The sequence below is a fragment of the Verticillium dahliae genome, genomic scaffold, assembly GCF_000150675.1.
Source record: "Verticillium dahliae VdLs.17 supercont1.10 genomic scaffold, whole genome shotgun sequence".
Taxonomy (NCBI): domain Eukaryota; kingdom Fungi; phylum Ascomycota; class Sordariomycetes; order Glomerellales; family Plectosphaerellaceae; genus Verticillium; species Verticillium dahliae.
In genome coordinates this window covers 323,998-350,280 of record NW_009276922.1, presented here as the reverse complement: position 1 = coordinate 350,280, position 26,283 = coordinate 323,998, and the positions used below count along the sequence as shown (strand labels likewise).

Genomic DNA, 26,283 nt, shown 5'->3' with positions numbered 1-26,283 from the left:
GGTAAAATCCTCCTGCTAGGGCTGAGCCCACCAACCAAGGCCAGCCAGAGCTGACATGCACGATGACCATCGGGCGAGCCAAGCGAACCTAGCCCGGCGCGCAATGGTTCCTAATGCGGAAGGCGTTTGGGGCGACCATTGGCTGCGCCGCCCAGCATTGTCGTCACGATTTGGAACAACTTTGCGATGATAGTGTTGAGAAGGATTGTGTTCCAATCGAACATGATGTTGATCGAGGGATCGCGATGTCAAGAAGATGCCCCTGCGCCGCCGGGCGATGTATATGTAGTGCAAGTCTGCCAGTGGTCAATGTCTCGCGATTGTGTCCTTGTTCTCATCAAAAAACCCAAACCGCCGACCAAGACGAAGACAGAATCATCATATCGCATATGACCAGCAAAGACACAATGCCTCATCCAATCTACCAAAGAACCTTTGCAATCCTTGCCCTCCTCCTGAACTCCTCCCTCTCCGCAGCCTCCAAAACCAACACACAACTCCTCCCCCGCGACGACGAACCCGGCCTCCTCTCCCGCCTCGACAAAGGCGAGCGCATCGCCGTCGGCGTCGGCATCGCAATCGGCGTCGTACTCATCGTCATCGGTTCGATCTGGTGCTGCTGTTGGCCCTGCCGACCTGTGCCGCGACCGCGGAGCCCCGACCGTTTCCATCGACACGAAGGAGCAGCGGGAGCGGACCCCGAGCAGGCCCAAGTCGACGGTGGATGGGTCGTTCAGCGACGAGGAAATGGCGGGAGGGCTGAGCTGGCGGATACTTCGGATGAGCTGAATAGGGTGCACGATCCGCGGGAGGCGCCGCCGCCGTACGAGAGTGGTGGCGCGGCAAAGGATGGTGGACGGAAATAGGCTCGTAGACCAACTCGGGGTACGTGGAGTCGGCGGCTGGACTGGAGAGGAAGGGAGGGACAAGGAAAGACAGAGCATCTCCGAAAGCCATCGTCAGCCCCATGTCACTAGACATCACCCGCAGCACTTGGTGGAAAGGCTCAAGGTCTATTAACGGTTACACAATTCAGCTGCCGCGGTATCATGCCTAATAACAATCCTGCAATGCAATAACTGTACGAACCATGTCCCTTGTCTACAGAAGGACTCCGTTGCATGCGTCCCATTCCTACATGCCTCGGTCATGCCCTGCTGGGCAAGAATACCTCTCCAATTTGATACGCTCGCGCATTCCCTATGCGAAGTAACTCTTCCAAAGAACCCCCTCCAGGGCATCTAGTTGCTCCTCCGTAAAGTACTAGGGAAAGTATTGTTAGTCGAGCGCCTACGGTCAAGGCGGTCCAGAGTGTTGTCGCTTACCTTCTTGTCTACACTCCAGCTATCTTGCCTTGTCTTCTTGAAGTCCGAGAGGATCGATTTGGTAGCCTTGCCCACGACGCCAGGGTCGCTAGCTGCTCCATTCGCAAGTGTGGCTAGCACCTCTGGCATCCACGTGGGCGGTGGTGTAGCGTACGGGAACGCTTCCACCAGGGCACCGAGACCAAGCACAGCGGCATGGCGACGGGTAACTTGCTTGTGCGAGTCAATTGGCGTCTCGGTGCCAGGCAACTTCTTCTTCGGCATCGGATTCGTCCGGAGCTGGGACTCGAAGCGGCTCTTGAGTAGCTTGATGGTTGGACCACGAATGCGCTGGGGCGAGCAGCGGACCAAGCCGGCCAGCGTGTTTGACGCGCAGGTCCTCACTTCCAATTGCTGGTCCGCCAACATGTTGCTCACGGCATCGAATAGCCTACCTCTCTGGTCCTTGTTGGTGAGGAACAAGCGTCGGAAGTAAATGACCTGCATGTTGACGAGAGCACGCAGGCGTTGATGCCAACTGGGCGACGTCCTGCCAATGCGAATTAATGCATCGATAAAACTATCGTCCTCCCCAGCACGGAAGGGGATGTTTGGCAGGTGACGATACACATGGTATGCAAGCTTCATAAGCTCGGGGTCTTCCTTGACGTCCATCATGTGCAGCAGCTGTTCCATGAAAGGCTGCGGGAAGAACTGAACCAGTTGCGTGCAGTCCTGTTGCGACAGCGCCGAGTCGAGCCACGTGAGCACCGTCTTCGAACCAGCAGTGTAGGAGGATGGCGTGTTTTGACCGGGCGTTCGTTCATGCCGCCACTTCTCGATGCGCTCGAAGACCTCCAGGATCGTAGCTGTAAAGTCTTCAGTGGGCTGGTACGGACGAATGCCGATCGAGGACGCTTCCTTGTTGGCCGCTAGTAGTTTTTCAACGGTCTCGTACGATTCATGGTACCGTGTGCGATATATGCTTGCGATAACGCGGCCCATGGCCTCCCGCACAGTTTTGTAAGGATGATCGAGGTGAGCGAGGAAGTCCTCGAGAATCGGCTTCTCATGGCGGAAGTGCCAGCCAAGATCGGAAACAGCCGACTCAAGCAGCTGAATCTTGGACGCCTCTTTGAACGCCGCATTGGATGACATGTCGAGACGGAAGGAGACGAGATGCTCGATGATCTCCTGAGATCTTCTAGGGTCCTTTGAGCCCATGATAAGATGCAGGCAGGTCAGCCAGTACATGAGATTCTCAGGCGTCAGATCTTCGCCGATAATCTTCAACAGCATCGGCGCTGCAAAGGCCCAGACCTTCTGGCGGAAATCAGGCGGGTCGTCGGAGGACCCTGTCAACAGAGCACCCAGGATTTCAGCAGTGGCGCGGTGCTGGTGCTTATCACTTCCGTCACCATACGTCTCCTTGGTGAGCTCTTCGACGTCTGCGAGCGTGACGGTGGTGCCTTCATAGTGCATCAAATCGAACACGTGCATAAGCATGAAGACGTTTGTCATTCGGAAGCGGTCTGCGCTCGTGTCCCGAGGCTCTTGTTTGAGGTACTCAAAGCACGTCCTCATCCATTCTTTGTTGATGATTGCACCAATCTGCTGCCGCACAGCAGTCTCGACCTCATCGTAAGCTGTGAAAGGCATGGGCTTGGCTCGATATGCGACAAATTGCTTGCCCCAAACCAGCCATCCTGGATGGTCCGTGTTTACCATGTACTCTGGAGTCTCAGGCTTCGAGAACGAAGACAGAAACCTCTCCGTGAACTCGGCGTCTCCTTGCGGAACCGGTACGATGACCTTGTTGCGGTCCTTTTCTTTCTCCAGCAGGTAGTTCTCGTACTTGTGGTCGTATGCAGCGCGCATGTCGATGGCTTCGAACAGAGTCGTCAGTGCCGAGATGTAGTGCATCCTGAGGCCCGGGTGCGTGTCGTTTGCCCCCTTGGCGATAAGGTCGACGAGCTCGGCAGGTGCCAGTGTGTTAAACCGCAGGGAAAGGTTGATGGCGAAGATGACGCATCGGCCCGCAATCTTCCAGTGCGCCCCCTTGGACCATTCCGTGAGCTCCAGGCCAAGGGCAGCCTTCTTCTTCTCGACGCGAGCTCGGCGGCTGACGATAAAGCTGTGGCGAGAATCAATCGCTGATGCGCAATCAGACGGAGGTTTGATCTGGTCGACAAGGTCGCTGTTCACAATGATCATGCGCTCGAAGGGCTTGCCAAAGTCAAACATTTGGTAAACAGCCCCGGCCACCAGGTTCTGAATACTCGGCTTGTCAATATTACCGGCCTTCATGTACAAGCGCAATGCGTCGGGAGCGAAGCGCCAATCCTTCACGAGTGTTTTCAACAAGCTCGTGAAGAAGAGAGTGTAAAGAGCGCCCTTGATGCGGTCGTGGTCCACAGCTTCGATGGATGTGCGAAGCTTCTCCATGATGATTGGAATGACCATGGGGCGACCGCCAATCAGGGCCTTGAGGGACGACTCAAGTGAGCTCTGCGCCACTCGTCGCACGTCGGCATATAGCGACGTGCAAGACTCGGCCAGATCCAGCAGCAGACGTTTGTCTAATTCGCTCTTTTGCCTTGCCGAGGCATTGTGTTTGACTCGCAGGAGCTGGTAGGCATCGGCTCTCTTGATGAGCAGAGGTCGGGGGTAAATCTTTCGAAGTCCACTAATCTTGAAGGCAGCAATGTCCGACTTGTAGAGGCGGAGGTGCCTCTCGAGGGGGTGGGCTGAGCGCTCGATGCCGACGTCAGTGATCCAGGTCCGGTACGCAGCATATAGAGCGGTAAAACAAGGCACGTCATCTTCCACGCTTGTGTTCAGGAAGTGATGTGTTCTGGATAGAAGGCGCCCGAGATCTTCCCTCAGGTCATGTATTTTCCGATAGGCCGGGTCGTCAGACGACAGCAGGTATCCGGCTTGGTAGCGGTACTGAGGTCGAGTCTCTTCATCTTCGGCAGCTTCCGCAAGAGGATCGTCACTGTCATCCTCCATGGGAACATCGCCTTCGATATCCGCTCCGGCAGATGAGCCCACCGCACCATTCAGGCCCCCGGAGGCGCGCTTGGGATCAAAGAGCGTGGCCATGCCGGAGATCACGAGTCGGATCTGAGATAGAAGTCTCGACACTTCGTCGGACCACTCCTTGTTCTTGCCTTTCCTCGGCACAGGGGAGTTGTCGGTCATGAGTAAATCGAGCTTCTCCGCGGCACCTTTGGTCTGGGCATCGAAAAGCTCTACAGCAAACTCGATCTCCTGGGGAGACGGCCGGTGCCACTGGATCGATAGATCTGCGGGCTTGGTAGTCTTGCCCCAGTCGTCAACGTCAAGTCCCCGCTTGAGCACGCTGGGCTCGTATAGCGCATTGTCGAGGGGGTAGGTGTGTGTAAGGTTAAGTAGCAGGTGGTGGATGTAGTTCGAAATGTGGATGGTGGGAAGTCCGCGACACTTTTCCTGCATGTATTGCGCAATCGAATACAACTCCTGCTTGTACTTGACGACCTCGCCGCCGACATGGACAACGACCATACCTAGCATGCTCACGTGCCAGACGAGAGCACGATCACGCGGCAAATAATCTGTGCCACTGCTCCGGTCCGAGGCAGCGTGGTTGTAGTCGATCTCGTTGCGGATGTTGGCGATGAGCATGGGAATGAACACCTTCAGTGTCTTTTCCGGGTTGACTTTGCACAGAGCATTTAAGATCCAGGCCATTGCATCTCGTGCCTGGTGAACAACATGCGTCGACACGAACGACGAGAGCTTCTCCAGCGCAAGGTCAAACAACTCTGGCGAAAGAGAGGCGAAGAGCGGAGACAGAGCGGCAGGCAAGGCGTTGATGACGTTGTCCTCTGGTGTGGTACCGCGCAGGTGGGAAGCGTCGGGCAGGTTCTCGAGCAGCGTAAAGACCTTGCCCAGAAGCGCAAGCACGAACTCGCCCATGCCGAGCGTGGACGACCTCAAGATTGCGGCTTCGACCTCATCCGAGAGCTCAGTCGCATAGTCGATTTCAACATGCTGGCCTTCACGCTCCATGCGTTCCATCTCACCCTGCACCCACTCCTCTGCCAGCCTGGTATCATGTATCTCGCTGCCCTTTTTCACAAGGGGCACCATGGGAATGCTGTACGCTACGCTCTGGATGAAGTTCAGAGTGTGTTGCGTCTTTCCGAGATCGTTCGCGTCGATGCCCGGCAACGAGAGCGCCAGGAGGGCAGTGATGTGGCAGCGGAAGCCCTTCTGCTTTGACATTGTGTTGGCAATCATCTGCAGACTGTTGAGACTGGACGTTGTGCGGTGAACTTCCACAAGACCTTGCAAGCTGGGGTAGAACCGTTGTAGCGCTCCAGGCAGCATCAAACCAGGCTCGAGATACGAAAGTCCCTGCAAAGCGGCGTAATAATAGTGGGCTACCCGACTGCTCTTGGAAAACAGGCCCATGAAGGTCACCTCCCGAAGAGCCAGGACAAAGCGGCGTTTCAACGCAGGACTGATCTTGCGATCTGCGGGAATGTCGAGCTCTTCGCTCTGCTCGCGGTTCCACCTCGACACAAAGATGTCGGTCAAGTATAGAGTGAACTGGCCCAGGAAAGTCGTCCAGGAACCCGCGTTGGAGGGGTGGTAAAAGGTATCCACAGCCTCAAGCAGACCCTCCAGACTGCTGATGATGGAACTCTCCTCCTCTAAGCACTTGGGTGATAGTGAATAGATCAGAAACCTGGCTATCAAGTATGCGGTTGGGTACTTCTTCTTATCCTTCTCCAAGTACATGCCCAGGCCAGCCTGGTAGTCGAGAGAGGTATAGGGCGAATTGGCCTGGCCCACCGGAATATCCGTCAGCCGCAGGACGGCTGTGAACAGGACATCGGATTGCTCCCTGGTGAAGATGCCGTGCGCGCCGAAGGGCACATGCTTGGTCTGAAGCATATCCCTGGCGAGGCGAGACGACAGATCGATGAGGTGAACGTCGAATGTTTTAGATCGCGCGACGAGGGACCACAGGTGGAAGACGGTCGGCATGAAGTCTTGTGGCAGAGCACAAGGTTCGGACTCGGGGGCGGCCGTGGTTGGAAGGAGGGCGTTGACCATGCCCATGACGATGTAGGCATCAGACAGATCGGACGTGCTGAAATAGGGCAAGAACTCCTCGAGCATTTCACGTCTGTCTTTCGGGTCGAAGTATGTTTGCGCATGCAGACACAGCTTCCAGAGCTGCTTATGCGATTTCCGTCGGCTGCTCTGATGGGCTGGAACCTCGCTCGGCAGAACGAGAGCCTTGACTTCGCGCCATAACGGCCTCCAGTCGAGAATGAGATCGTCGACAGGCTTCAGGTAGTGGAATTTCCTACACGGGAGAGAGAGAGAGAGACTGGTCAGGAAAAGTGGTTGAGGGCAGAGCGTTCTTGTTTCACAAGCTTACCTAGTAAGAATCACCACCATCTTGAGGAACCGGTCGGCGGCGGTGGGGTCAAGACCTGGAGCCAGACACAGGTGGTAGTACAGCTTGGCCAGAGTGGCGCGAAGCTCTCTCGTCATCTCAAACTTGAGGTTCAGCCATCCCTGTAGCTCACGCGTCCAGTGAAGAGCGCCAGGAGAGAAGTCCTCGGCCTTGATGGCAATGTATAGCTCTTTCAGGATGCCCGCCAGCGCGACGTCCCTCTCGCCCTCCTCCTCGACGGGAAACGGCAGGTGGTCGAAGTAGCTGAAAGTGCGGGGGCGATATCGCTTCGTGTCATCCTCATCCGTCTTGGCATAGGGAGGGCCTGGTGAGTTGGTGCGCGAAATGGTCTCGACAGAAGAGAAGTGACTCGTGAGGTGATGCGCATGCGAGGCAGCGGACAGGGTCATGGCCGCATTGGTGGGCAGCGGACCCGGTGCCTCATCCATGATGGCTGCGGAAATCTGCCGACCGCAGACGAGTATAAAGTTGAGGACTTAGCACGGCGCGGTATTGTAGGTCGATGGAGAGTCGGTCGCACAAGGGAGGATGGTCGACGGTGGCAGGTAGGTGGTGGTCGAGGCGAAATTCGGCAGGGAAGCTCGGGGCTGTCGTTCGCGTGGTGAAGCAATTGGCCGAAACGGCTGCCGGATGTCTACTGCCTCGGGGATCGAAGGAAACAAAAAGAGCAATGATGGTGCTCTCGAAATGTCAGGCAGCGATTGATGGGGTGGGTGCCAATGCCCAATGTCTTTATGTGGACAGACGAGGCAAAGTGCAGCTTGGTAAGGTGATGATGCTAGCACCGCAGCCTGGTCTGGCTCGCCTAGGGTACTGCTCTCTCTCACTGGTGGTGCTGCTGCTCCTGCTGCTCCTGCTGCTCCTGTTGCTCCTGCTGCTCACACTACTGCTGGTGCTGGTGCTGGTGCTCCCAGCTTGATACCCACCTAGGTACCTTACGTACCTAGGTAGGTAGGTACCTAGGTACTGGGGACGCGGCCACAGTTTAGGCACTTCCCGGCACGTCATTCGCCCAATTGTGCCCCCATTCTTCGGGAGCTGGGCTCGGTGAACGGTGAGGGACAGACGGCCCACCTGACCAGCTGACTCTTGACCTAGCGCTGCTTCGTCTTAATAAGCACACGCTCGTCTTGATGGTATCACAAGTACTGGGCCAAAGGATGCTTGAGCTCCGATATCTACTAGATGCCACGGATCAAGATGTTGGCTATTCGTCTGGTTGACTCGAAACTGGGAGAGAGTGTTATTAACAGCAACGACGTCAATGAGATCGATTTGGGGGCCCAAGATGCATCCGCCTCCGCATGGCTGACGTCTTCCGATCCCCTTCCAGCTCGCCGCAGGCACCATTGAGCGTCGTAATCAAGGCCTGCCATCAGCTGGCTTGGTACACTGAAAACGCTGGCTTAGGCATTCTGACCTCGTATGCTATCTAGGAAGCTCAGGTCAAGTTCTACAAGTCGGGTGCTATCATGGACACATGGGGCAACCGTGAGGGAGCGGCCCAGATCGTCCTACGTCAAGCCAGTCGATTACAGAACAGCAATATTGATCACAGCACCAGTAATGCTAGAAAGTAATGTTGGAAAGAATTTTGGTCAAACTTAAAAAAAAAGTTCCTTAAATATACTTCAGTCGCTTGGCGACCAGCAAAGACAAGAGCACAAAGAGGATAATTCCACTCGTGATGCCCAACCAAGCATTCAGGTTGTCGTCCTGTCCCCACGGTACCCGGACATTCATTCCAAACAGGAAGCAGACCAAGTTGAGAGGTACAAGAACCGATGCTATGACCGTAATACGGCTCAGAAATTCGTTGGTTCGATTCCCCTGCGTAACATTGTCGATGGACAGTTGGGCCAGATAATTGGATCGGCAGCGAGACAGGATCGTTTCGAACTGCACGAGACTGTTGATCATGGTAACAACGTGGTCCTGAATGTCGCCAAGATAGAGGCCAATGTCCATGCGAGGAGTGACCTTGTAATTTTCGTTACACCGCTTGACAAAGGCGCGCAGGACGTCGACCTTGCCGCCCAGGAGTCGCATGAGTCCTGTGAGATTGGCTCGTGAGCGACTCATCCGTTGAAGGAACGCCTGATGGTCCTCTGGTCTTGTGATGAAGACTTCGTCTTCGATTTTGTCTGCCTCACGCTCAATTTGCGTAATGGCAGGGAGGAAAGAATCCACAATGTCGTCACTACTTTTGCATTAGCAACTCGGGGGCGACGCAGTTGGCACAACAAGCGAGCCGGCTTACATCAGGGCGTAGCAGATCCAGTCACTACTGAGAGAGACGTGCTCAGTCAATTGGGAGATCCTGAAACGGACTTTGGACGCGTGCGTTTCCGGTGCGAAGCTGAAGGTGATGATGCCCTCGCGGAACACCACGAGGTACATACTGAAAGGCTCAAACTCGATGCCTTCAGGTTCCTCAACGACATGGAAGGATCTGAAGGAGGCGAAGTAGTAGGACGGGAAAAGCTCAATCTTTTCGCGACTCTCCTGCGTGCTAATGTCCTCGATGGTGAGCGGATGTATTCCGAAAGCGCTGGAGATGGCAACGACTTCTGTTGGCGTCGGGTTGTTGAGGTGCAGCCACCAAACACCATTGGCTGTTTCCTGCGAAGCATGGAACAAGTTTCTGACGTCCTCGCCGGGAAGAAGCAGGTCCCCGAATTCTGCAGCGTGCAGCGTTGACTCCCAGGCCGAAGAGAAGAAACTGAAGCGAATAGGCTTTGGCTGCTGCTGGGCCGCCGTCATGCCATGCGCCTGCTTGGAGTCGCGCGAAAGTCGAGGAGGAAGTTCCATAAAGTCTCCATCCGAAGTGATCATTGGGAAGTGGTTGGTGTCCCTGCCACTGGACTGGAAACTTTCGAAAGCGTGGGAGGCAGCACGCTCACTTTGCTCCAACTCGATCAGGGCGTCCAAAACGTTGAAGTTTATGGAAAGCTCATGGTTGGACTGCGCCATGCGCGCTGGTCGTGATATATCACTGTCACTGGACCTGATCGTTGCCAGGCTGGCCAGGCTTTCCGAGTCGTCAAAGTCCACAGTACCTGGTCGGCTGCGAGAACTCCGAGAGCTACGAGCATCGTCTGAACGGAGACTGGCACCGTATGCCACGTAACTACCGCGTCTTGCATCGTCGCGCCTCTCCGTTCCTTGCGTCTCGGAACTGATCGAAAGCCGGCCACGCTGCCGAGCATTGGCGAAAGCTTTCACGGAGCTGGGCGTGGGGCATCGCCGGGATTGTCGATCTGAGCGAGAGTCTGGCGAACCGGCACGGTCTGAGCGGGGCGCTCGATGGTCATATCGACCGATCGAGGCGTAGTCTTCGTCATCAGACATGTTGCTGGTCTGTACTTCTTTCCATGTACAAGTGGCGGATTGAATGCCTGATGGCCGAAAAGAGTAGGTGTGATGAGATTGTCGGGCATTAAGCCTCAAAGCTTGTCGATTAAGCTTCAATGCCTCTCAGGACGTTCTGTTTGCTTCCCCAGACTGGAAGTCGTCGCGTCGTGTCGCCGGCATATGAGGCGCGCAGGCGCTCAATCGCGTTGTGAGCGCCGGCATCGATGGAACGAAAATTTGGTGAATGAATGAACCTACAAAGAGGAGAGACGATGAAGGCCATGACCGAGATTCGAGATGTAGGGGAAAGCACGGTGATCAGATCTTGGCGCCCAATATTGCAGGCAGACTAGCACAGCCCCGTTGTGGCGGGGGGTTCTAATTGGTCTCCCTCACCCCTTTTGACCCTCCCGTTGATCTCAGTGGGAGAATCGGTCATCTTCCGCGTGGAGGCCAACGGCGGTTTATGCGAACAAGATATTCAGGACAGGCCTTAGGTTAAAGTACTAAGAGGACTGAGCACGAATTCTGGTCTCTTGTGGGTTTGCCTCGATAGACTGCCTTTTTAAGCATGTCACTTGCAAGGTCTGCTTGGGTACGATGCACGAATCAACACAAGAGAAGTCAAGGCCGCATAGCAATTCAGGAAAATATCCTTGGTGATAAGAGTTTCAATTGAAGTTTGAACTTGGCTGGATATGTAATTCCTTTAGGGCCCCATCTCCAAGGACGACTGAACACTGACGAGACCAGGAACCGGGATAGCACCCCATACAATGGACCAAGCACAACACAAACTGCCTCCATCATCAGCCCTCATTATTCGATGATTCATATTGCATAACCTGATGAAGATCCAATTTCGATTCATCAGTTTCTCGAGGGCATCATCGGCTAGAAAGTACATCTCCAACTTCAAGACCTACTCTAGGTTTGACGGCGTTTCGATGTCTTGCCTGTGCACGATCTAGGAGATGCTACATTTGTCACATGTCGAGAGCTCATTACTGTGAATGACCTAGATGAGAGCTTTGAGAGACCCTTGACTGCTGTGCATGTCTGTGCACAGCTTCATTCACTGGGTTCAGACTGAAATCCGTGAATATCGGGAACGGAATTTGAACATACGTGCAGGCCAGGTCGTAGAATTAAACGTAAACCGAATTCACCTGCTGCGGGATATGTGCCCCAGCTACTGGAATAACAGGAATAACTCCTTCATTCTTATTCGACATTGACACCCTCACCAACAACTCTGATATACAGCGCCTTGGAACCAGTAATTGCAGCACAAAGCAATCGCCCACGCAGCATCAGCGGAACTAGCACCATGATGCACTTCAAATCCCTCTTCAACTTCTTGTCCCTCCTGCTATCCTTCTCCACGATCACGCACGCCTTCACCTACTGGCTAGACCGCACCTGCCTCGCCTACCCCGCCGGTCCCGGCAAAACCCTGAGCCTCCGCGATGGCGGCGTCTTCGACGAAGTCTTCCAGATGGGCAAACGCGCATCCGAGCGCATGGACCGCATGAGCATCACGTCCACCAACGTCTGGGACAGGGACTTTGCGCGAAGCTACGCCTACATCTTCAACGACGACAAGGCACGGTCGCGCGGCATCGAGCGCAGCTGGCAGTGGAGGGAAAAGTACGGAGGCGACGGCAAGGACACGGTCTACAACGTGGTATTCAGTACGTATAATACTCCATATCCCGAGGAGTCCGCGACGGCCGAGGCAGAACTGACAATGGCAGACACGATGGCGAGCATCGGAAACGACTGGACGGAGACGAGAGTCAAGCTCGAGGCCGATGTGCGGTTCTTCTGTGACAACGGCGCCCACTGGACGGCGGACCCGGAGGGTGAGGGCTACGGGAGCTTTGACAATAATATGTTGTCCGAAATCAACTGCAACTCGCCCGGTATGCAGGGCCAGCTGATGGCGTTCGAGACGCACGATCGCATCTCGTACACCGACCCCGTCGACAATGGCGACGTCTCTCTCATCACGATTTATGATGCCGCGTTCGAGAGGGGCAGGAGCTATGGGAACTCGGATATTCGTCTGCCGGCTACCATAGGGGAGATGCGCAAGCTGGGAAGGGTCAAGAAGGGGGCCAGGATTGACCACTTTGAGGTGCTTTCCTGCATTATCCTTCATGAAGTGGGTTTGCTATCGCTCCGTCCAGTATCAGACGATCAAAAAAGCTGACGTCTTACAGCTTACGCATACTTGGCAATACCTCCATGAGGACCACAGCCCTGACGAGGATGACTCTGATGCCTCAGAGGCCGAAACTGGTGGCTGGGAGTCCGTTCTCTTCCAAGACGAAGACAAGGGAGCTTTGAATTCGGACTCGTATGGTACGTGTATAGATTCCAGAGCAGCTCAGAAACGTTGCTGACACGTGCAAGCTTTCATTGGAAAAGTTGCACTCCTGCTCGATGGAGCATCGTCGGAGAAGAAGGGCTACACGCTCGATCGTGATTATGTTACCAATCCCGAAAAACTCGTCAAAGGAAAGATTCGCCACTATCCCGACATCAAAGGAACACCACGAAAGTAATGACGCCGACTAATACGTATGTGGGTATGGCGGTCTGTCGTAGACTGGTGGTCAAACGGCTTTCCGACAGTTCTAGAAGGCAGGAAATGCTCAAGAGTAACAAGGTGAATCCTTCAAGGCTCGCCCAGTAAGCCACCAATAATTGACTGATCGGCGAAATGCAATTATCTTCCTCGGGCAGTGCGATACCTCGGAAGGGATTTCTCATCTGTAGGGCCAGATCTCGAAAGTCTCCTCTGGCAAGCGTTATCCAAGAGTGATGGAGCTCCAGCAATACTCAGTGGTTCTCCAGAGCCTAGCTATAGATGTCGGATGGATGAACCAGGCTCAAAAAGATGCGCATCATTGACATCACAGACGCAAGTCATGACACAAGCCATTGCAGCTGGAACAGATGGTGTATGAACATTCAGCAGCTAACCCTGGCGCCGCAAAGTACTAGAAACAACAAACAAACAGCCCGTAACATCAATCGGGGTCGAGGTATCCTGCCAAAGAAACAAACGCGCTGTCATGAGAAGATCGAAAGGGGAGGGGTGGGCGAGAAAAGACATGACAGCCAAAGGCTTTCCACGCCAGCACATGCTCTGTACACATAGCTGTGGTACGCCCTTGGGGTAAAGCCCAGGGGGGCAGACCCATAGGCTTGGGTGCTCCAGGATCACTTGGCGACAGTCTTGGGCTTGGCCGTCTTGGTAGTGGTGGCCTGCTTTCATGTCAATCAGAGCATTCTGAAGAGTCATAGACCACATGACGAGGCATATCGGTCCAGCGGAATGGGTACGGATAGCGGTTTCGCACCTTCTTTGGCTTAACCACCTCTTCGACCTTCTTCTCGGCCTTGTTCACACCAGTCTTGGCCTAAGAAAAGAGGTCAGTCAGGGTGATAGCTTGGTGCATTCGCCGTGCTGTCACTTCAAGAAAAGCAACTGCGGGGAGAGGCAGGGGTCGCGGCAGGACTGGGAGGAACGGGGTGCCGCAGGATGGTCGCAGAGTGCAATATGAAGATACACGTATGACGCGCCCGGGAATTGAGGCCATAGAGGAGAACCCGCATAGCCACGAGAAATGACCAGCAGGTATCCAAATCTGCGACTGAGGCATCACGCGCTGCTTTCCATCCAAGTGCCTTTCTGGTTGTTCGAAGGGCACGGGACCAAAATCACCAAAACAAACGGACGTACCTTGGCAACAGGGCCGTCCTTCTTAGGGGCTGTCTTCTTCTTTGTGACACCGGTGGGCTTGGCGCCCTTGACAGCCGGCGCAACGGGGGCCTTCTTGACAGCGGGTTTGGTGGTGGTCTTCTTGCGCTGGGTGACGGGCGCAGTGTCTACTGTCTCGAAGATGCGCGGCTTGGAGTGGCCGGTTTGCGAGCGGGTGCCTTCACGAGCCATTTTTGCAGATTGGAGGGATAGTGTTCGAGATAAAAAAGTCGAGAGATCTCCTGCTGAAGAGGTCAGAGAATGCGATCGTGATGCGAAGTATAATGCGACATGTTGGGAGAAAAGAGAGGAGGGCAAGAGGGCAGCGCGCGTTGGGCGCGAGATTAGATGCGACAACACCCGCGCGCGCATCGCGCATGGCGCCTCGACATGGTCGCTCGGGTTGCGATGGAGCTTCGCGTATAGGTTTGGCGAGAGTCGGTGTACTTACGATTGGATTTTCGAAGCCACGTGTAGTTTGCGACGACAGAAATAAGCTTCTCAGTGGGTGAAGTGGTAGGAATGGTGAGCGGTGAAGGTGGGAAGATGGTCCTGTTATGATGGGAAGGGGGGCCCACCGAGGGGGGAGGCCGTCGCAGAATACGTGGGAGGGGCGGACCAGCTGCGCCTGCCTGACTGAATGTTGCACCAGTTGCTCTTGCGACCTCAGTTGGCACCCCAGAGGTCAAGGACCACCTGGGAAGAGGCAAGCGTAGCCCGCCAGACTCGACTCAAATGACCCAAATGACACGAGCGCGCAGAAAGCCACCAGGATGGAACTGGGGACTGGATGGTTCCTGCCCGTGTCCCGCGCTCCGTGTTCCAGGCCCTTTCTGGCTTTGGTGGATGCTCTTTCTTCCTCTTCCTCTCTGTCTCTCTGTGTCATTCTTTCCCTCATCTCCCCACCCCTTCCCCTTGGGCGCCTCGTTCCCATGTTTTCGTCATTCCCCATTTGTTGTTTACGATTCTTCTCCTCCGTCGTCTCCTCTTGCGCTGAGAAATCTGTCGTGATGTCTTCTCGACGCCTAATCGTTTCCTCCCTTTTGTCTCGTCTTTTCACGATACGCACTTCTTGCCTCTCTGTTTCTCTCTGATCACTGTTGTTCTGCCCCTCTGGCCGCTATCTATCATGGTCAGCAGCCTTTCATCCACTTTTCCCCATCACACCATGACACGTCAACTACTCAAGATCGCTATTTGTCTCTCCCCTCTTCCGAATGCCACCGACCATGCCTGCCATCCCGCTAACCATCGTTCATCCGTGAGCACCACCCTCAGATGCGATGCTGGCGCCTACAAATTGCAGCAGCTCCGTCACTCAAATATCCTACCCTTTCAGCAGTGAAGGGCATCACTCCTTGCGCCTCTGCGTTGACCGAACCGTTTCTCGCACCCGCTGCCCCCACTGCGGGACACTGCGGGACGCTAAAGGGACCCTTGATCTAGCCCGCTGAGCTGTCAGGGCCCAGCGGTAGCACGAGCGACCCCAATGCCACGCACTCGTCGCCCGTTAACCTTACTTTGTTACCCCACAAGCCCCCAGCGGCATGCAGGTATCCTTGAGCTTGGCGAGGGGCAGGCATCGTGGCCAATTGAAGCTATTCCCAACGAGATGCGAAATGCCCTCGACGAGATCTTTTCGAAATCATCTTGCTGGCTTTTTTTTCCCACAGCAGCAAGCCGAGGCAGTCACTCGGAAGCTTCTTATATCGAGAGACTCTCTCAAGGCCATCATAAACCGAGCAGTCAAGTAATAAGGCATGCTGGTGGTGCAGCGTCATACCTGACCTCAACAAGTGTACAGGGGAGCAGGACATAACGTAGCGCACACATCCTCATGCTACACCCAACGCAGTAGCAGCAGACTTACGACTTTTTTGCATTGGTGAGAAGTCCATCAACTCAGGCGGCCGTGACTTTCGCATCGGACTTGCCGCAGCCTATTGTCTCGAGTAGCATCTTTACGACACGAAGACCATGATATAGCTAGGGACACGAAATTTCCAAGCATCTACATTCCTATCAGGACTGTTATACTTGCACCTGGATGCGGTTTCGGAGTGATCGTTGTTGTCAAGCTATTGCACCTCGACAAAGTATTTCAACCTTTGAAGAAACCTTGCCACTGTCTCGAACTTTCTTTCGGGCTCTAGGCTAGGCTTCTTCGTGTAAAGGTGAGCGTGATGAGATGTGGATGAAACAAGTGACTGGTAGTCGTCCTACTCTCAAGCGATCATCCCATCCATGAGCAAAGATGTACCCATATTAACTTCTGGGATGGTCCCACTGACAATACCACGAGGAGTGAATTTCTAGGGTCTCACGTCGAACAACACGTGGCTGGCACGATCACTCAAGGCAGCAATTGTAGCCATTGTTCGATATGCAAAACAAGAACATCAATAGCGAAGGCCTCGTTCCGCAGTTCACATCACTCACCATGACAGAGCAGAAGCACTTGACGGGAGACGCACGCAAAAAGAAAAGGTTGAAATGATATGTACGGCATGATGCATGGTGCCAAACCTTGATATGAACGGCCAGGCAAGTCAATATGGACAGTGAATCGAACTCGGCCCCGGGCCTACACCCTCTCTCCCCCTTTCTTCTCTGTAAACCAATATGACCCGCTTCAGCTGTTGAGGCACTGCAAGTTGACGTTAATATACAGTGTGTCGAGCATCTATTGTCGGAAAAACTTACCTGGCTGTAGTACGGGTTCAGGTCCACGCACTTGAGGCCGGCAGCGCACTGGAAGCTGCCCCTCCACTCTAGGCCGCCGCACTGCTGGTAGATGGGCTGGGCCTTGCCGGCGGGGAGCGCGAGAATCTTGGCAGCGGCGTGCTCGGCGGCAACGACAAAGTAGGCGGACGGGTTGGCCGTCACCATGCCGGGGAAGATGGAGGCGTCGACGACGAAGAGGTTGTCGGTGCCGTAGACACGCGTGTTCGTGTCGACGACTGAGTCGCCGTTGTTGATACGGCCGTCCTGGTTGCCGAGCTTGTTGGTGCCGATCCAGTGGTTCGCGCGCCGGTTGCTTGGCGACACGACCATGTTAGTGACGTACTGGCGCGCCGTCGTGCCCGGGGCCGGGTGGAGCCACTTGAGGTTCGGCACGTTGGCGAGCGCGCGCTGCAGGTTCTCGATACCTTTGATCACGGCCTCCTTGTCGTTCGTGTCGATGAGGTACGGGATCGTCGAGACGACCGTGTTGAGGGCTGGGGTGATGGTCATGCGGCCGCGAGACTTGGCGCCGCGGCCGAGGTATTGGGAGATGGTCAGGGCACCTAGTTGGTTAGTCGGCGGTAAATGCAGATGCGATGGCTGGACTTACTGCCGTCTACCTCGCCCTCGCTGGCTTCCATGCGGGCGGTCCACTGGAGCTGACGGACGACGTTGTCGGCGCCACGAATCTCCTCAAAGAAGCTGCTTCGTGTCAGCGTGGGATGGTAGAGAGAAGAATGACAGGCATCACTCACAGAGGTCCGATGTTGGGGGCGGACTGGGCGAGAATGCCACTGCGCTGGGTCAGGTACTTCTGAATATCGGCCTGGTACGGGGCCGTGCCGTCATAGGCGGTGTAGAAGTCGTAGAACTGGACAGAGGGGTGCTCGAGCACAACGTTGGTCTGGTTTGCTTGTCAGTGCCAAAACGTCGCAGTGCTTCGAAAGTCGATACTCACGTTGGTGTGGTCCTCGAGGTTGTAGCCGACAGGCAGGTTGATCCACTGGTTGCGAGAGATCATGGTCGATCCATCACGCGTCGAGTTGGAGACAACATCGAGCTGGTCAGTCGGGCCAATGCCACTGCGCAGCAGAATCTTGGCGCTGCCAAATGTGCCCGCGGACAGGATGACACGACCGGTCACGGGCGTCAGGGGAATGACGCCCTGGAAGCCGCCATCCAGGTACGGCTCGACTTCGACGCCCGTAACGTGACCGCCCGAGCGGATGACGCGCCTTACCTGGGTGTTCATGATGAGCTTGAAGTTTGAGCGTGCATTGGCGGTAACGAGGTACGTGGCCATGGGACCGCCGCGCTCGCCGTTCGAGTACATGTAGGGCGTGTATCCAAAGGTGCGATTCTTCGCATTCGGGTTGGCGTTGAAGTCCGTATCCCTCCAGCCAGCAGCGGCGAGACCATTGCGGAGCACGTCCATGCCGGCACGGAGGGAGATGACGCCGTCCCGCGATGGCCTCGTGGTTCCGGGGATGCGGTTGAAGACGCGCTGCTGGGCGGCGGCAACATCGCTGGCCTTCCATCCGGCGGGGAAGTTGTAGTCCCAGTCAGCAGCATAGGGCTATGTGTATCCGTTAGTGACACACTCTCTCGCGTTTTTTTGAGCATCAGCAAGTACTGACCTTCCACCACAAGGCGGCGTTGATGGCAGTGCCACCGCCGAGGACGCAGCCGGCCATCTGGTCAGTATCACGGCAAGCAATGCCGGCCGAGTCGTGCCAGATCTCGTTGCAGAGACCCGGTACATCGAATCGGGTCAGATTCGTGTCCGCGAGCCAGGTCGGGCCACGCTTGCCACCCCAGCGACCCGAAGAGGGAGGGCCCTTCTCAATCAGCAGCACCTTGTGGCCGGCCTCGCTGAGCTTGTCAGCGAGAGGGATACCACCAGCGCCAGAGCCTACGATGATGTAGTCGTAGGCCGTGTTGGGGACGGGAACACCCGTGACGGGCGTCTCGGGCACCGACGTTGTGGTCGGGCCAGCGCCGCCGGTGGAGGTGGGTGTGCCGCCGCCACAGTTTCCAGTGACGACCTTGTTGGCGAGCTGGGCCCAGGTGGCATAGTTGGCGTTGGTGAAGCCGGGCGTGATGGCGCCGCCGTTGATGCCCTGGCTCGCGTGCTGCTCAATGACGAGGGCCGAAGGGCAGACGGCGTTGCCGGGCGCCTTGTTGGAGAGGGCCCACGAGGTGACGATGAAGCCCTGGGTCGTGGCATGACCGCCGACGAAGCCGTCCTGCTCCCAGTTGAAGCAGTTCTGGCAGCGGTATTCGAGGCTGAAGCCTGTCGCGGTGACGCGTGATGTGATTTGCGTCTGGGAGGCTGGTCAATACGTGATGCACTTGGCGTCTAGGATCCGGGCATCGAACTCACGATTGTGGCTTGTCCCTTGTAGTTCTCGACCGACTCGCGCGAAGTGGCAAAGTGGAACGAAGTCAGGACCTCGCCCTCGTACGGGTGGGCCATGAACAGCAGACTGTTGGTCATGCTGGGCATGAGCGAGAGACCGCACCATCCCTGATCCTCGCCAGCGGGCGTCGGGCAGTTCTTTGCGCGCGTCAGAAATACCAAGCCGGCGATGCCAAGTCGATACACTTACAATGTAGCCAAGGTACTCGGTGGCGTCCACAGTCAGTGAGTCGGTAGGCAGAGCGATACCGTACGTCATGCCCGTAGAGCCCGTGTACGACTGGTAGACGATGCCGGTATCCGGACTCGTCCAGTCGGTCTGGCCTGCGACTCCCTCGAGGACTGTGAGCGTGTTAGTTGCGGCCGTGGCTGGCAGGAGTCCGTGTTCGGGACCTACAGGGGACGGCGGCCAGGAGGGCCGCACCGGCACCAACACGGCTGAAGAACCTCATCTTGGTGTCGAAGAAGGCGGCGAGAAAAAGCGTTGCAACCGATGAGCAAGAGAGCACCGACGGCCTGGAACAGGATGTCTCGATGGTTTTAAGGCGACTACGACGAGTTTCATCCTCGGGAACTCTGCGCGGCGGCCATCTTGGCTCTCTGGCTGCTTCCTTGGTCGATTGGTCGATCTGGCCAAGGAAGAGCAATAAACCATGGGACATGGTAGTCAATGGCATACACGCGAACCACGTTCGCCTCCTGGCCTTGGAGGCATTGGCAGGGCCCATGATGTTCTCTTCCGTGCCGAAAGGGGCATAGCGGGGATCGGCTCCGGTTCCAATCTGACAGGTCCATATTGCCTGGGTGGGACAAGGAGCGGCACGGTAGACAACAGTGCGTCGATTAATTGCGAAAGGTCAGTTGGCTGGTTGAGAGGGGGGGAGGCATTGCGGCATGGCGGCATTTGGAACGAACAACGGTGTTACAGTGATGTAGGTACGCGTTGAAAGAGAGTGCTCCTTTTGAGCATCTGAGAGACGAAGTTTGTGGGGGACCCAAGGGTCTTGACGATCCCGGCGAGCAGTGAAATCGACGTCGAGCCTACCTCGTGGAGTTGCACTGCAATCTTGCGCAGCCTTGGCCGACGCAGATCACTTTTTGAGTCGAGCTGTGTCATCAGCTATCCACCACCCGCCCCAGCAGTTGCCGGATGTGGGAGCACGGAATGTGCGATGCGGTCCTTGCGACACCCCACATGAAGCGGAAGCTTAGGTTGGTGCCGCCGTGTGGGAATTCCCTTGGGTGACGGTCGCTTGATCCGGGTTTCCCAACTTGGGGCATGCCCAGTTTCTAGTCGGCCAATGTGGTGTGTCTAGAATGTCAGCTGAGACCTTTTGAGAGCAGAGTGGACAAGACCCCGGGCTTCAGGCGGCATCTGTCTCTTGACAGAATGCGGGGGATTGGTGAACCACAACAGGCTGAGTAGCACGAAATGTCCAAGCGGTCGGGTGAGCTGCAGGCTAATATAAGTCAGATGAACTCTAAGAGATTCTTGCTCACTATGAATCAGCAGAAGTGGGAACTGAGCTAAGCAAACGGTCATCGTATCCCGCCCGGTCCGCCTCTTCAGGATTGTGCTGGTTTGCTGACTTGCAGGCGCCGCGAACCGCGTAAGCTGGAGTGATGGCGTGTGGTCGCATGGACAGAGGCGGAGGCAATATATCATATGTATGGAGGACCAAAGGAATCCTGCGCTCAGATGACGAGTCGGCAGATACTCTCTGGCAGTCAGGGCGATCCGCTGACCTGACATGTTTGGTTCAATGGTACGCCACGTTCCATACTGGTGGTTCGCATCGATGTCTCTATGCCATGTTGCAGCAGAAAGACAGAGAAGACATGTTGAAAGTCTCGTGATAAAGTTCGAACAGAAAATTCCCGATATCCAGATGACTTTTCGAAAACGTATGATATGGAGAGATCACGATTTGTATTGTGGTGTTGCGAGGTGCGTTCTGGCCTGCTGTGAAAGCTGACAGCCAACACCACCGGCATTTAGCCGGCGCACTGTGTTTTCCTCTTTCATCAGCCACAGCGTGGGAAGAGAACAGCAATACATGATGGGATCGTTCCACCCTCTATCGTGGTTAGAAATTTCATCAAGAGATTTGAATGCCGCAGGAAACACCAGCGTCTCTTGCGACAAAAATTCATCATTATGAGCCTATGTGGAGTGCTCGATATTCGCCACCCACTTTCATCTAGAGCACTGTATGACACCTGTAGGCAGCAGCGCGCACACTGTAAACGCACAGTACGCATCGTGTTTTTGTCACAACCTCATCCCATCAACTTCAATCGACGTCCACATCATCTTCGGACAACCCTCAAACACAATGCATACGAGCGCAACTTCTGCATTACTACCTGCTAAGATTACAGTACAGGTGATCTGTCTCGACTTCCAGGCTTCTGCTTGATGCTCGGGACACCCTGGTTTGTCCGAGAGTGGCCACATTGACTCGCTGTCCAACTACACAACTTCAACCACCTCTTCATCTACGCGCGTCCTTCCCCTTTCCAAGTCTATGTAGCCTACGAATACCACGGATGGCGCTTGGGAGCACCTTGGGTCTGTGAGGCTCCCTACTGAGCATGTCGACTTTTGACGGAATCGTCAGAGAGTTCCCAGACATTCGAGGTTCGTCCAAATCACCAATTTCTTGCCACCTCTATCAACTGCGTGGATTAACGCTGACTACCGCCAGTTGATTTCTTCCGTCGCTCTGTCGACCAGCCTCCGCCGCTCGCATGCTTTTTAAGTCATGTTCACAGCGATCACCTGGCGGGGCTCGAGAGTCTGCGCTCTCCCTTCGTCTATTGCTCGGCTGCCACGAGAGAGATTCTACTCCGCCTGGAGCGTTATCCCTGCCGCATCAACTTTGCCAAGGGTATCTTGGAGGCTCGCGTACAGACCTTTAAGGGGTTGAAAGGCCTGTTGAAGCCCATTCCCCTGGACACACCCACAGAAATTGAACTTGCTCCGGGTCATTGCATTCAGGTAACGCTCATCGACGCAAACCACTGTCCTGGAGCCGTCATGTTTTTGATAGAGGGCGATGGGAGGGCGATTCTTTACACCGGCGACATTCGGAGTGAGCCATGGCACGTAAACTCGGTCGCTCGAAATCCTGCCTTGATCGAGTACACCCACGGCATCAAGACGCTTGACAAGATCTACCTGGACACTTCTTTCATCGACGACGTCCCCTTCCAAACCAAGGCTGAGGGCATAGCGGAGCTTCTAGGGAAAGTCTCTCGGTATCCACCTGATACCATCTTCCATCTTCAGGCCTGGACGTATGGTTATGAGGATGTATGGATCGCGCTATCCAAGGCGCTGAAATCACGCGTGCACGTCGACGACTACAAGATGAGAATCTTCAGCTCCCTGCAGGCGAAGCCAGAGAACGATCGCTTTGGCCAGTCTATTCATCTGTGCCGCGAGTCGCCAGCTCTGACCGGCTACATGTGTGGCAACACCTACCGACCTGGATGTCTCACGACTGATGAGAACGTACGTTTGCACAGCTGCGAAAAGGGAAATTATTGTTCAACTATCGAAAAGGGGCCAGTCGTATGGATTCAGCCCATCATTGCCCATACGACTGGCGGCATTGACCGTCTCGAACACGGCATCGGAGGTGGAGCGGACGACCTCGAGCGCGAAGTTGAGCTCGACCTGGTGTCGTCTGCGGATCTGAATCGTCTGCTCCAAATCCTGGGCGAGAATCAGATTGTTTCCGAATCAACCAAGACAGCAGTTCGAGATTTACTGTTGAAAAAGCCACTCAGCGGACGCAACGTTCCCTTGGACCTTGACATGAGCTGCTTCGGGGACAAGAAAGAAGCAGATGTCGTGGAGGTGATGGCCTTGATCGGAGAGAAGCTCGCGCATCGCCCGGATGAAGCAGATCTCATGTTGGATGGTGCAGAAGACGGACTGCCCAAAACGATTCGGTTTCCCTACTCCCGGCACTCGTCTTTGCCAGAACTGCGTCATCTGGTAACGATATTCAAGCCCAAAGATGTTTGGCCCTGCACCGTCGATCCAATGACCTGGAACATGAATAATGTCACCATCAAAGTGCTCTTTGGTGATTGTTGTTCTGGCACTTTATTTGCACATGATGCTATCATGGAGGCATGGGCCAAGGATCACCAGCGGATGTATCGAGCGGAGTTTGAGGTTGGAGGGAACTCTCCCGTTTCGGGTCAGTCAGCCATCAGACACGCTCAACCGGCGATGATGAACACATCGCCACAACCATCTCATTCGCCCCAGCACATCACTGAAATCGTGGAAGAAGTCTGCAAATCCGCAATCTGGACAGACGGGCAGTTGACCGAAGAAGGGAGCGAAGTCATTGAAGGCAGCTGTCGCGACAAACGTAACTTTGCGGCCTTCGCCGGAGACGCCGATGACAGCCAGGACACAGTGGCGTCTCACGCATCCATCATCAGTCAGCTTGTGGAAGGTGCGTCGCTTGTGCGGGCCGACGCGTACGAGGCCATGCTCCGGAATCTCGGCGGTGGCGAATGGACAGCAATCGGGCTGCTTTCTACGACAGATCATCACACCTACGCCTCTCAGGATCCGACTACATTTTCAGACGAAAAGGGCGACCGAAACAAACGAACACGGACGGTGCAGCGCTCCCCAAGAGTTGGCATCTCAAAGCCGTGAGACATGAGGGCACTCCGTGAGCTGTGGTCCGCCACCAAGAGTCTGGGCGCAGGCCGATTCAAGGCGGGGGACCGGCCCCGCTGCGCCGTTGTCTACGTCCTGTGACCTTTGGTCCCTCAAGGTGTAGAGTGTCCATGGTGTGAGACGAGTGGCTGGTGACGAGGAGCCCAACAGAAAGTCACTTCTCCCCGCTTCTAAAGAAGACAGCGGGCCACGAGCGCTGTGACTCGTCGAGCACAATGTCACAACCATCTCGGTCTTGCCTGCCAACAGGGGAACCAGAAGCCGCCCCGATGTTCTTAGGTGCCGATAACCATGGGCTTGGTTGGCACGTCACGCACGTGAGGCAGCCTCCTTGGACTACCCCGCGCCGCCGAAAGCGAGCAACGCAAGCCCATGGCACGACCTATAGGCTGCACGTGCAGGACGAGACTGGGCCGCACGCGCCCTCTTTCGTGACATCAGCTAAGCCCACTCACGATGTTCTGGGCGCGGAGGAGGGCGTCTCGCCAGTCTTTATCAGGGACGACCAGCCCTTCCTTGCCTGTGGCGCGATAACGACAGAGCGGTCTTGGGACGTGGCACGGAAGTGAAGGCTTGGGGCGATGGATTAGGCAGTGCGGAGAGGGGTCCGGACTGGGGGAGGGAGGCTCGTGAGGGACGCCCCTTCTCTGAAAATGTGTGCGCAATTTGGTTCACCGACTTTTAACATTCTCGTCACTGTCATGTGGGCTTGACGGTGATGCCTTTCTTGCGAGGCGGTTGCTTATCTGGTATCGACGAACCGATGGCACGTGTGCCACGAGCTCAGGGATGGGAAGGAGGGGGAGAGAGTACTGGCCAAGTCGGACCTCTCAGGTGTCAGGCCTTGGGAAGCAGAGAAGGAAGAATGGGGTTGACAGGCGGAGATGTTCGCGTCCCATCTCGGAAGCAGATGCGGACCGTACGAAGACGGACATTGCTTGAACGCTTCTGGGTTGTGGCTGTAGCATTGCGACGCCGCTGCGAGACCATCCGAGATGGGATCTCGAGGCATCTGAGATTGTTCATCTCGCCCATGGTCTCAGGGTCTACCACGGTATTACCAGGTGTGTTGTTGGATGGAGGACACTCTTTTGTCGTTCCGCGTGGGCGGGGAGCTCTCGCCAGAACCCTGCAGATTTCGAGATATCACCCCTCAAAAGCCTGTGGGGCAGGACCGAGGAACACCACAATGTCAGTGCCTTTTGCGGAGGGCGCCGCTCCTCGATATGGTAGCCCTTCTGACGTGTAATCAACCCGTGGCACGGATGACATCTGTCAACAGAGGTCCCGGGCCATGGGCTTTATGTAGCGGGACATGCTGACAGGCCCTGAGTGGGTAAGACTTGGGCAGATGCCCGACTCGCAAGTAATGCTCGGCAGGTAGTCATCGTGCGGTTAGGTCCTGGACAAGGTCAGATGGTGAGGCATGGATGGCTGGACGGTCTCCGGCACGAGTGGCTTGACTGTTGTTTTTCGGACTCTGGGGGCCAGATCGACAGGTCAGGAAGGTCAAGCGAGGTCCCGGGGGCGTGCTTCGTCCATCTTGGAAGCCTGCTGGTTATGGAGCAGGCAAACGGCCTTGTGGATGGCATGGCATGACTTGCAACCACAGGTGCGATCTGCAGTTTCTGCTAGAACATTCATGTTTGCTATACGAGAAAATCGACGTCAAATGTTTGGTTTCACAGGTCACCCAGGTCCCCCCCCCCCCCCCCCCCCAGATCTGCCGTGCCAGATGGATTTGCCGTGAAGGCACAGGACCGGCATGTGAGTGGGCAGAACCGAGCCATCGACCGCCGAGGACGTGATCAGCAGTTCGACAGACCAGTCCGCTGGCCCCAGGGTGTGGGGAAAGCAGTCCGAGATCGAGATGGGAAACCTCATCAGCTGTGCTCGGCTGCGAGTGGCTTTGTTGACGACGACCCTCGGCCTCGCCCTGTTTTACCCTTTTTTTTTCTCAGTCCCGTCACCAGCCAGGAAGACGGCGCTGGTTCGTGATGAAGGGCGGCGCCGTGATGGCCTAATTGGGCGGCTCGGTCGCCAGAGGCCGGGCCTGTCCCCCCGCAGACGACGAGACGAAAGAGCGACGTTGCGAGGGCCGAGTGGTCTTTCTTGCTTGAGGCTACGAGGAAATCCGTGCGGGTGGTGCTATGGGTGAATGCGGCAGCGCTGGCTGTGATTCGACAGGGCAGGGGTGCCAGTGAGAGAGCCGGGGGGGGGATGGAAAGGAGGGGAGCGAGAGCTGGCGTCTTGCGTCTTGCATCTGGAGCGACGTTGCAATCTATGTGCCTAGGTTCGCTCTGCTGGAGCCCACTTTCGGAGGATTTCCCTTGATGTCGGGTCGACCAGAAGGGGGGGTCCGACAGCCAGTTGGGGGGGTGGGGGTTTGTGGTATGATGCCTGGGCTTGACAGCGGGCAATAGGTAGGGAGGCGGCCATCACCACGCCCGAGGTAGGCTGTGGGAGGGAGGACACGACATGACGTGCTCAAAGCTTGACTGCTTTGGGGAGGGTGCAGATGGA

At 55.8% G+C, this 26,283-nt stretch overlaps 7 protein-coding genes across 7 annotated transcripts; 2 read left to right on the top strand and 5 right to left on the bottom strand.

The window, feature by feature from the left end:
* Positions 1–194: 194 nt before the first annotated feature.
* On the bottom strand, positions 195–595 carry VDAG_05401 (uncharacterized protein; the record flags this gene model as incomplete). Its single annotated transcript, XM_009652296.1, has 1 exon — positions 195–595. The coding sequence occupies one exon, from the start codon at positions 593–595 to the stop codon at positions 422–424; it is 174 nt and encodes a 57-aa protein (XP_009650591.1). The 3' UTR covers positions 195–421.
* Positions 596–1,200: 605 nt separating this feature from the next.
* VDAG_05400 (uncharacterized protein) lies at positions 1,201–7,208 on the bottom strand (the record flags this gene model as incomplete). Its single annotated transcript, XM_009652295.1, has 3 exons — positions 1,201–1,263; positions 1,326–6,666; positions 6,742–7,208. 3 exons carry the CDS (start codon positions 7,206–7,208, stop codon positions 1,201–1,203), a joined length of 5,871 nt encoding a protein of 1,956 aa, XP_009650590.1.
* A 1,104-nt stretch (positions 7,209–8,312) lies between these two features.
* VDAG_05399 (magnesium transporter ALR1) lies at positions 8,313–10,131 on the bottom strand (the record flags this gene model as incomplete). The annotated part of the gene is made up of 3 exons (XM_009652294.1): positions 8,313–8,349; positions 8,411–8,980; positions 9,041–10,131. 3 exons carry the CDS (start codon positions 10,129–10,131, stop codon positions 8,313–8,315), a joined length of 1,698 nt encoding a protein of 565 aa, XP_009650589.1.
* A 1,333-nt stretch (positions 10,132–11,464) lies between these two features.
* VDAG_05398 (uncharacterized protein) lies at positions 11,465–12,704 on the top strand (the record flags this gene model as incomplete). Its single annotated transcript, XM_009652293.1, has 3 exons — positions 11,465–12,301; positions 12,360–12,501; positions 12,568–12,704. 3 exons carry the CDS (start codon positions 11,465–11,467, stop codon positions 12,702–12,704), a joined length of 1,116 nt encoding a protein of 371 aa, XP_009650588.1.
* Positions 12,705–13,703: 999 nt separating this feature from the next.
* Positions 13,704–14,098, bottom strand: VDAG_05397 (uncharacterized protein; the record flags this gene model as incomplete). The annotated part of the gene is made up of 1 exon (XM_009652292.1): positions 13,704–14,098. One exon carries the CDS (start codon positions 14,096–14,098, stop codon positions 13,808–13,810), a length of 291 nt encoding a protein of 96 aa, XP_009650587.1. The 3' UTR covers positions 13,704–13,807.
* A 2,440-nt stretch (positions 14,099–16,538) lies between these two features.
* Positions 16,539–19,652, bottom strand: VDAG_05396 (cellobiose dehydrogenase; the record flags this gene model as incomplete). Its single annotated transcript, XM_009652291.1, has 9 exons — positions 19,447–19,652; positions 19,240–19,391; positions 19,014–19,187; positions 18,268–18,954; positions 17,589–18,206; positions 17,386–17,534; positions 17,241–17,332; positions 16,610–17,124; positions 16,539–16,553 (listed from the first exon to the last, which is right to left on the bottom strand). The coding sequence occupies exons 1-9, from the start codon at positions 19,499–19,501 to the stop codon at positions 16,539–16,541; spliced, it is 2,457 nt and encodes an 818-aa protein (XP_009650586.1). The 5' UTR covers positions 19,502–19,652.
* A 1,992-nt stretch (positions 19,653–21,644) lies between these two features.
* Positions 21,645–23,736, top strand: VDAG_05395 (artemis protein; the record flags this gene model as incomplete). The annotated part of the gene is made up of 3 exons (XM_009652290.1): positions 21,645–21,690; positions 21,758–22,566; positions 22,618–23,736. 3 exons carry the CDS (start codon positions 21,645–21,647, stop codon positions 23,734–23,736), a joined length of 1,974 nt encoding a protein of 657 aa, XP_009650585.1.
* Positions 23,737–26,283: the final 2,547 nt, after the last annotated feature.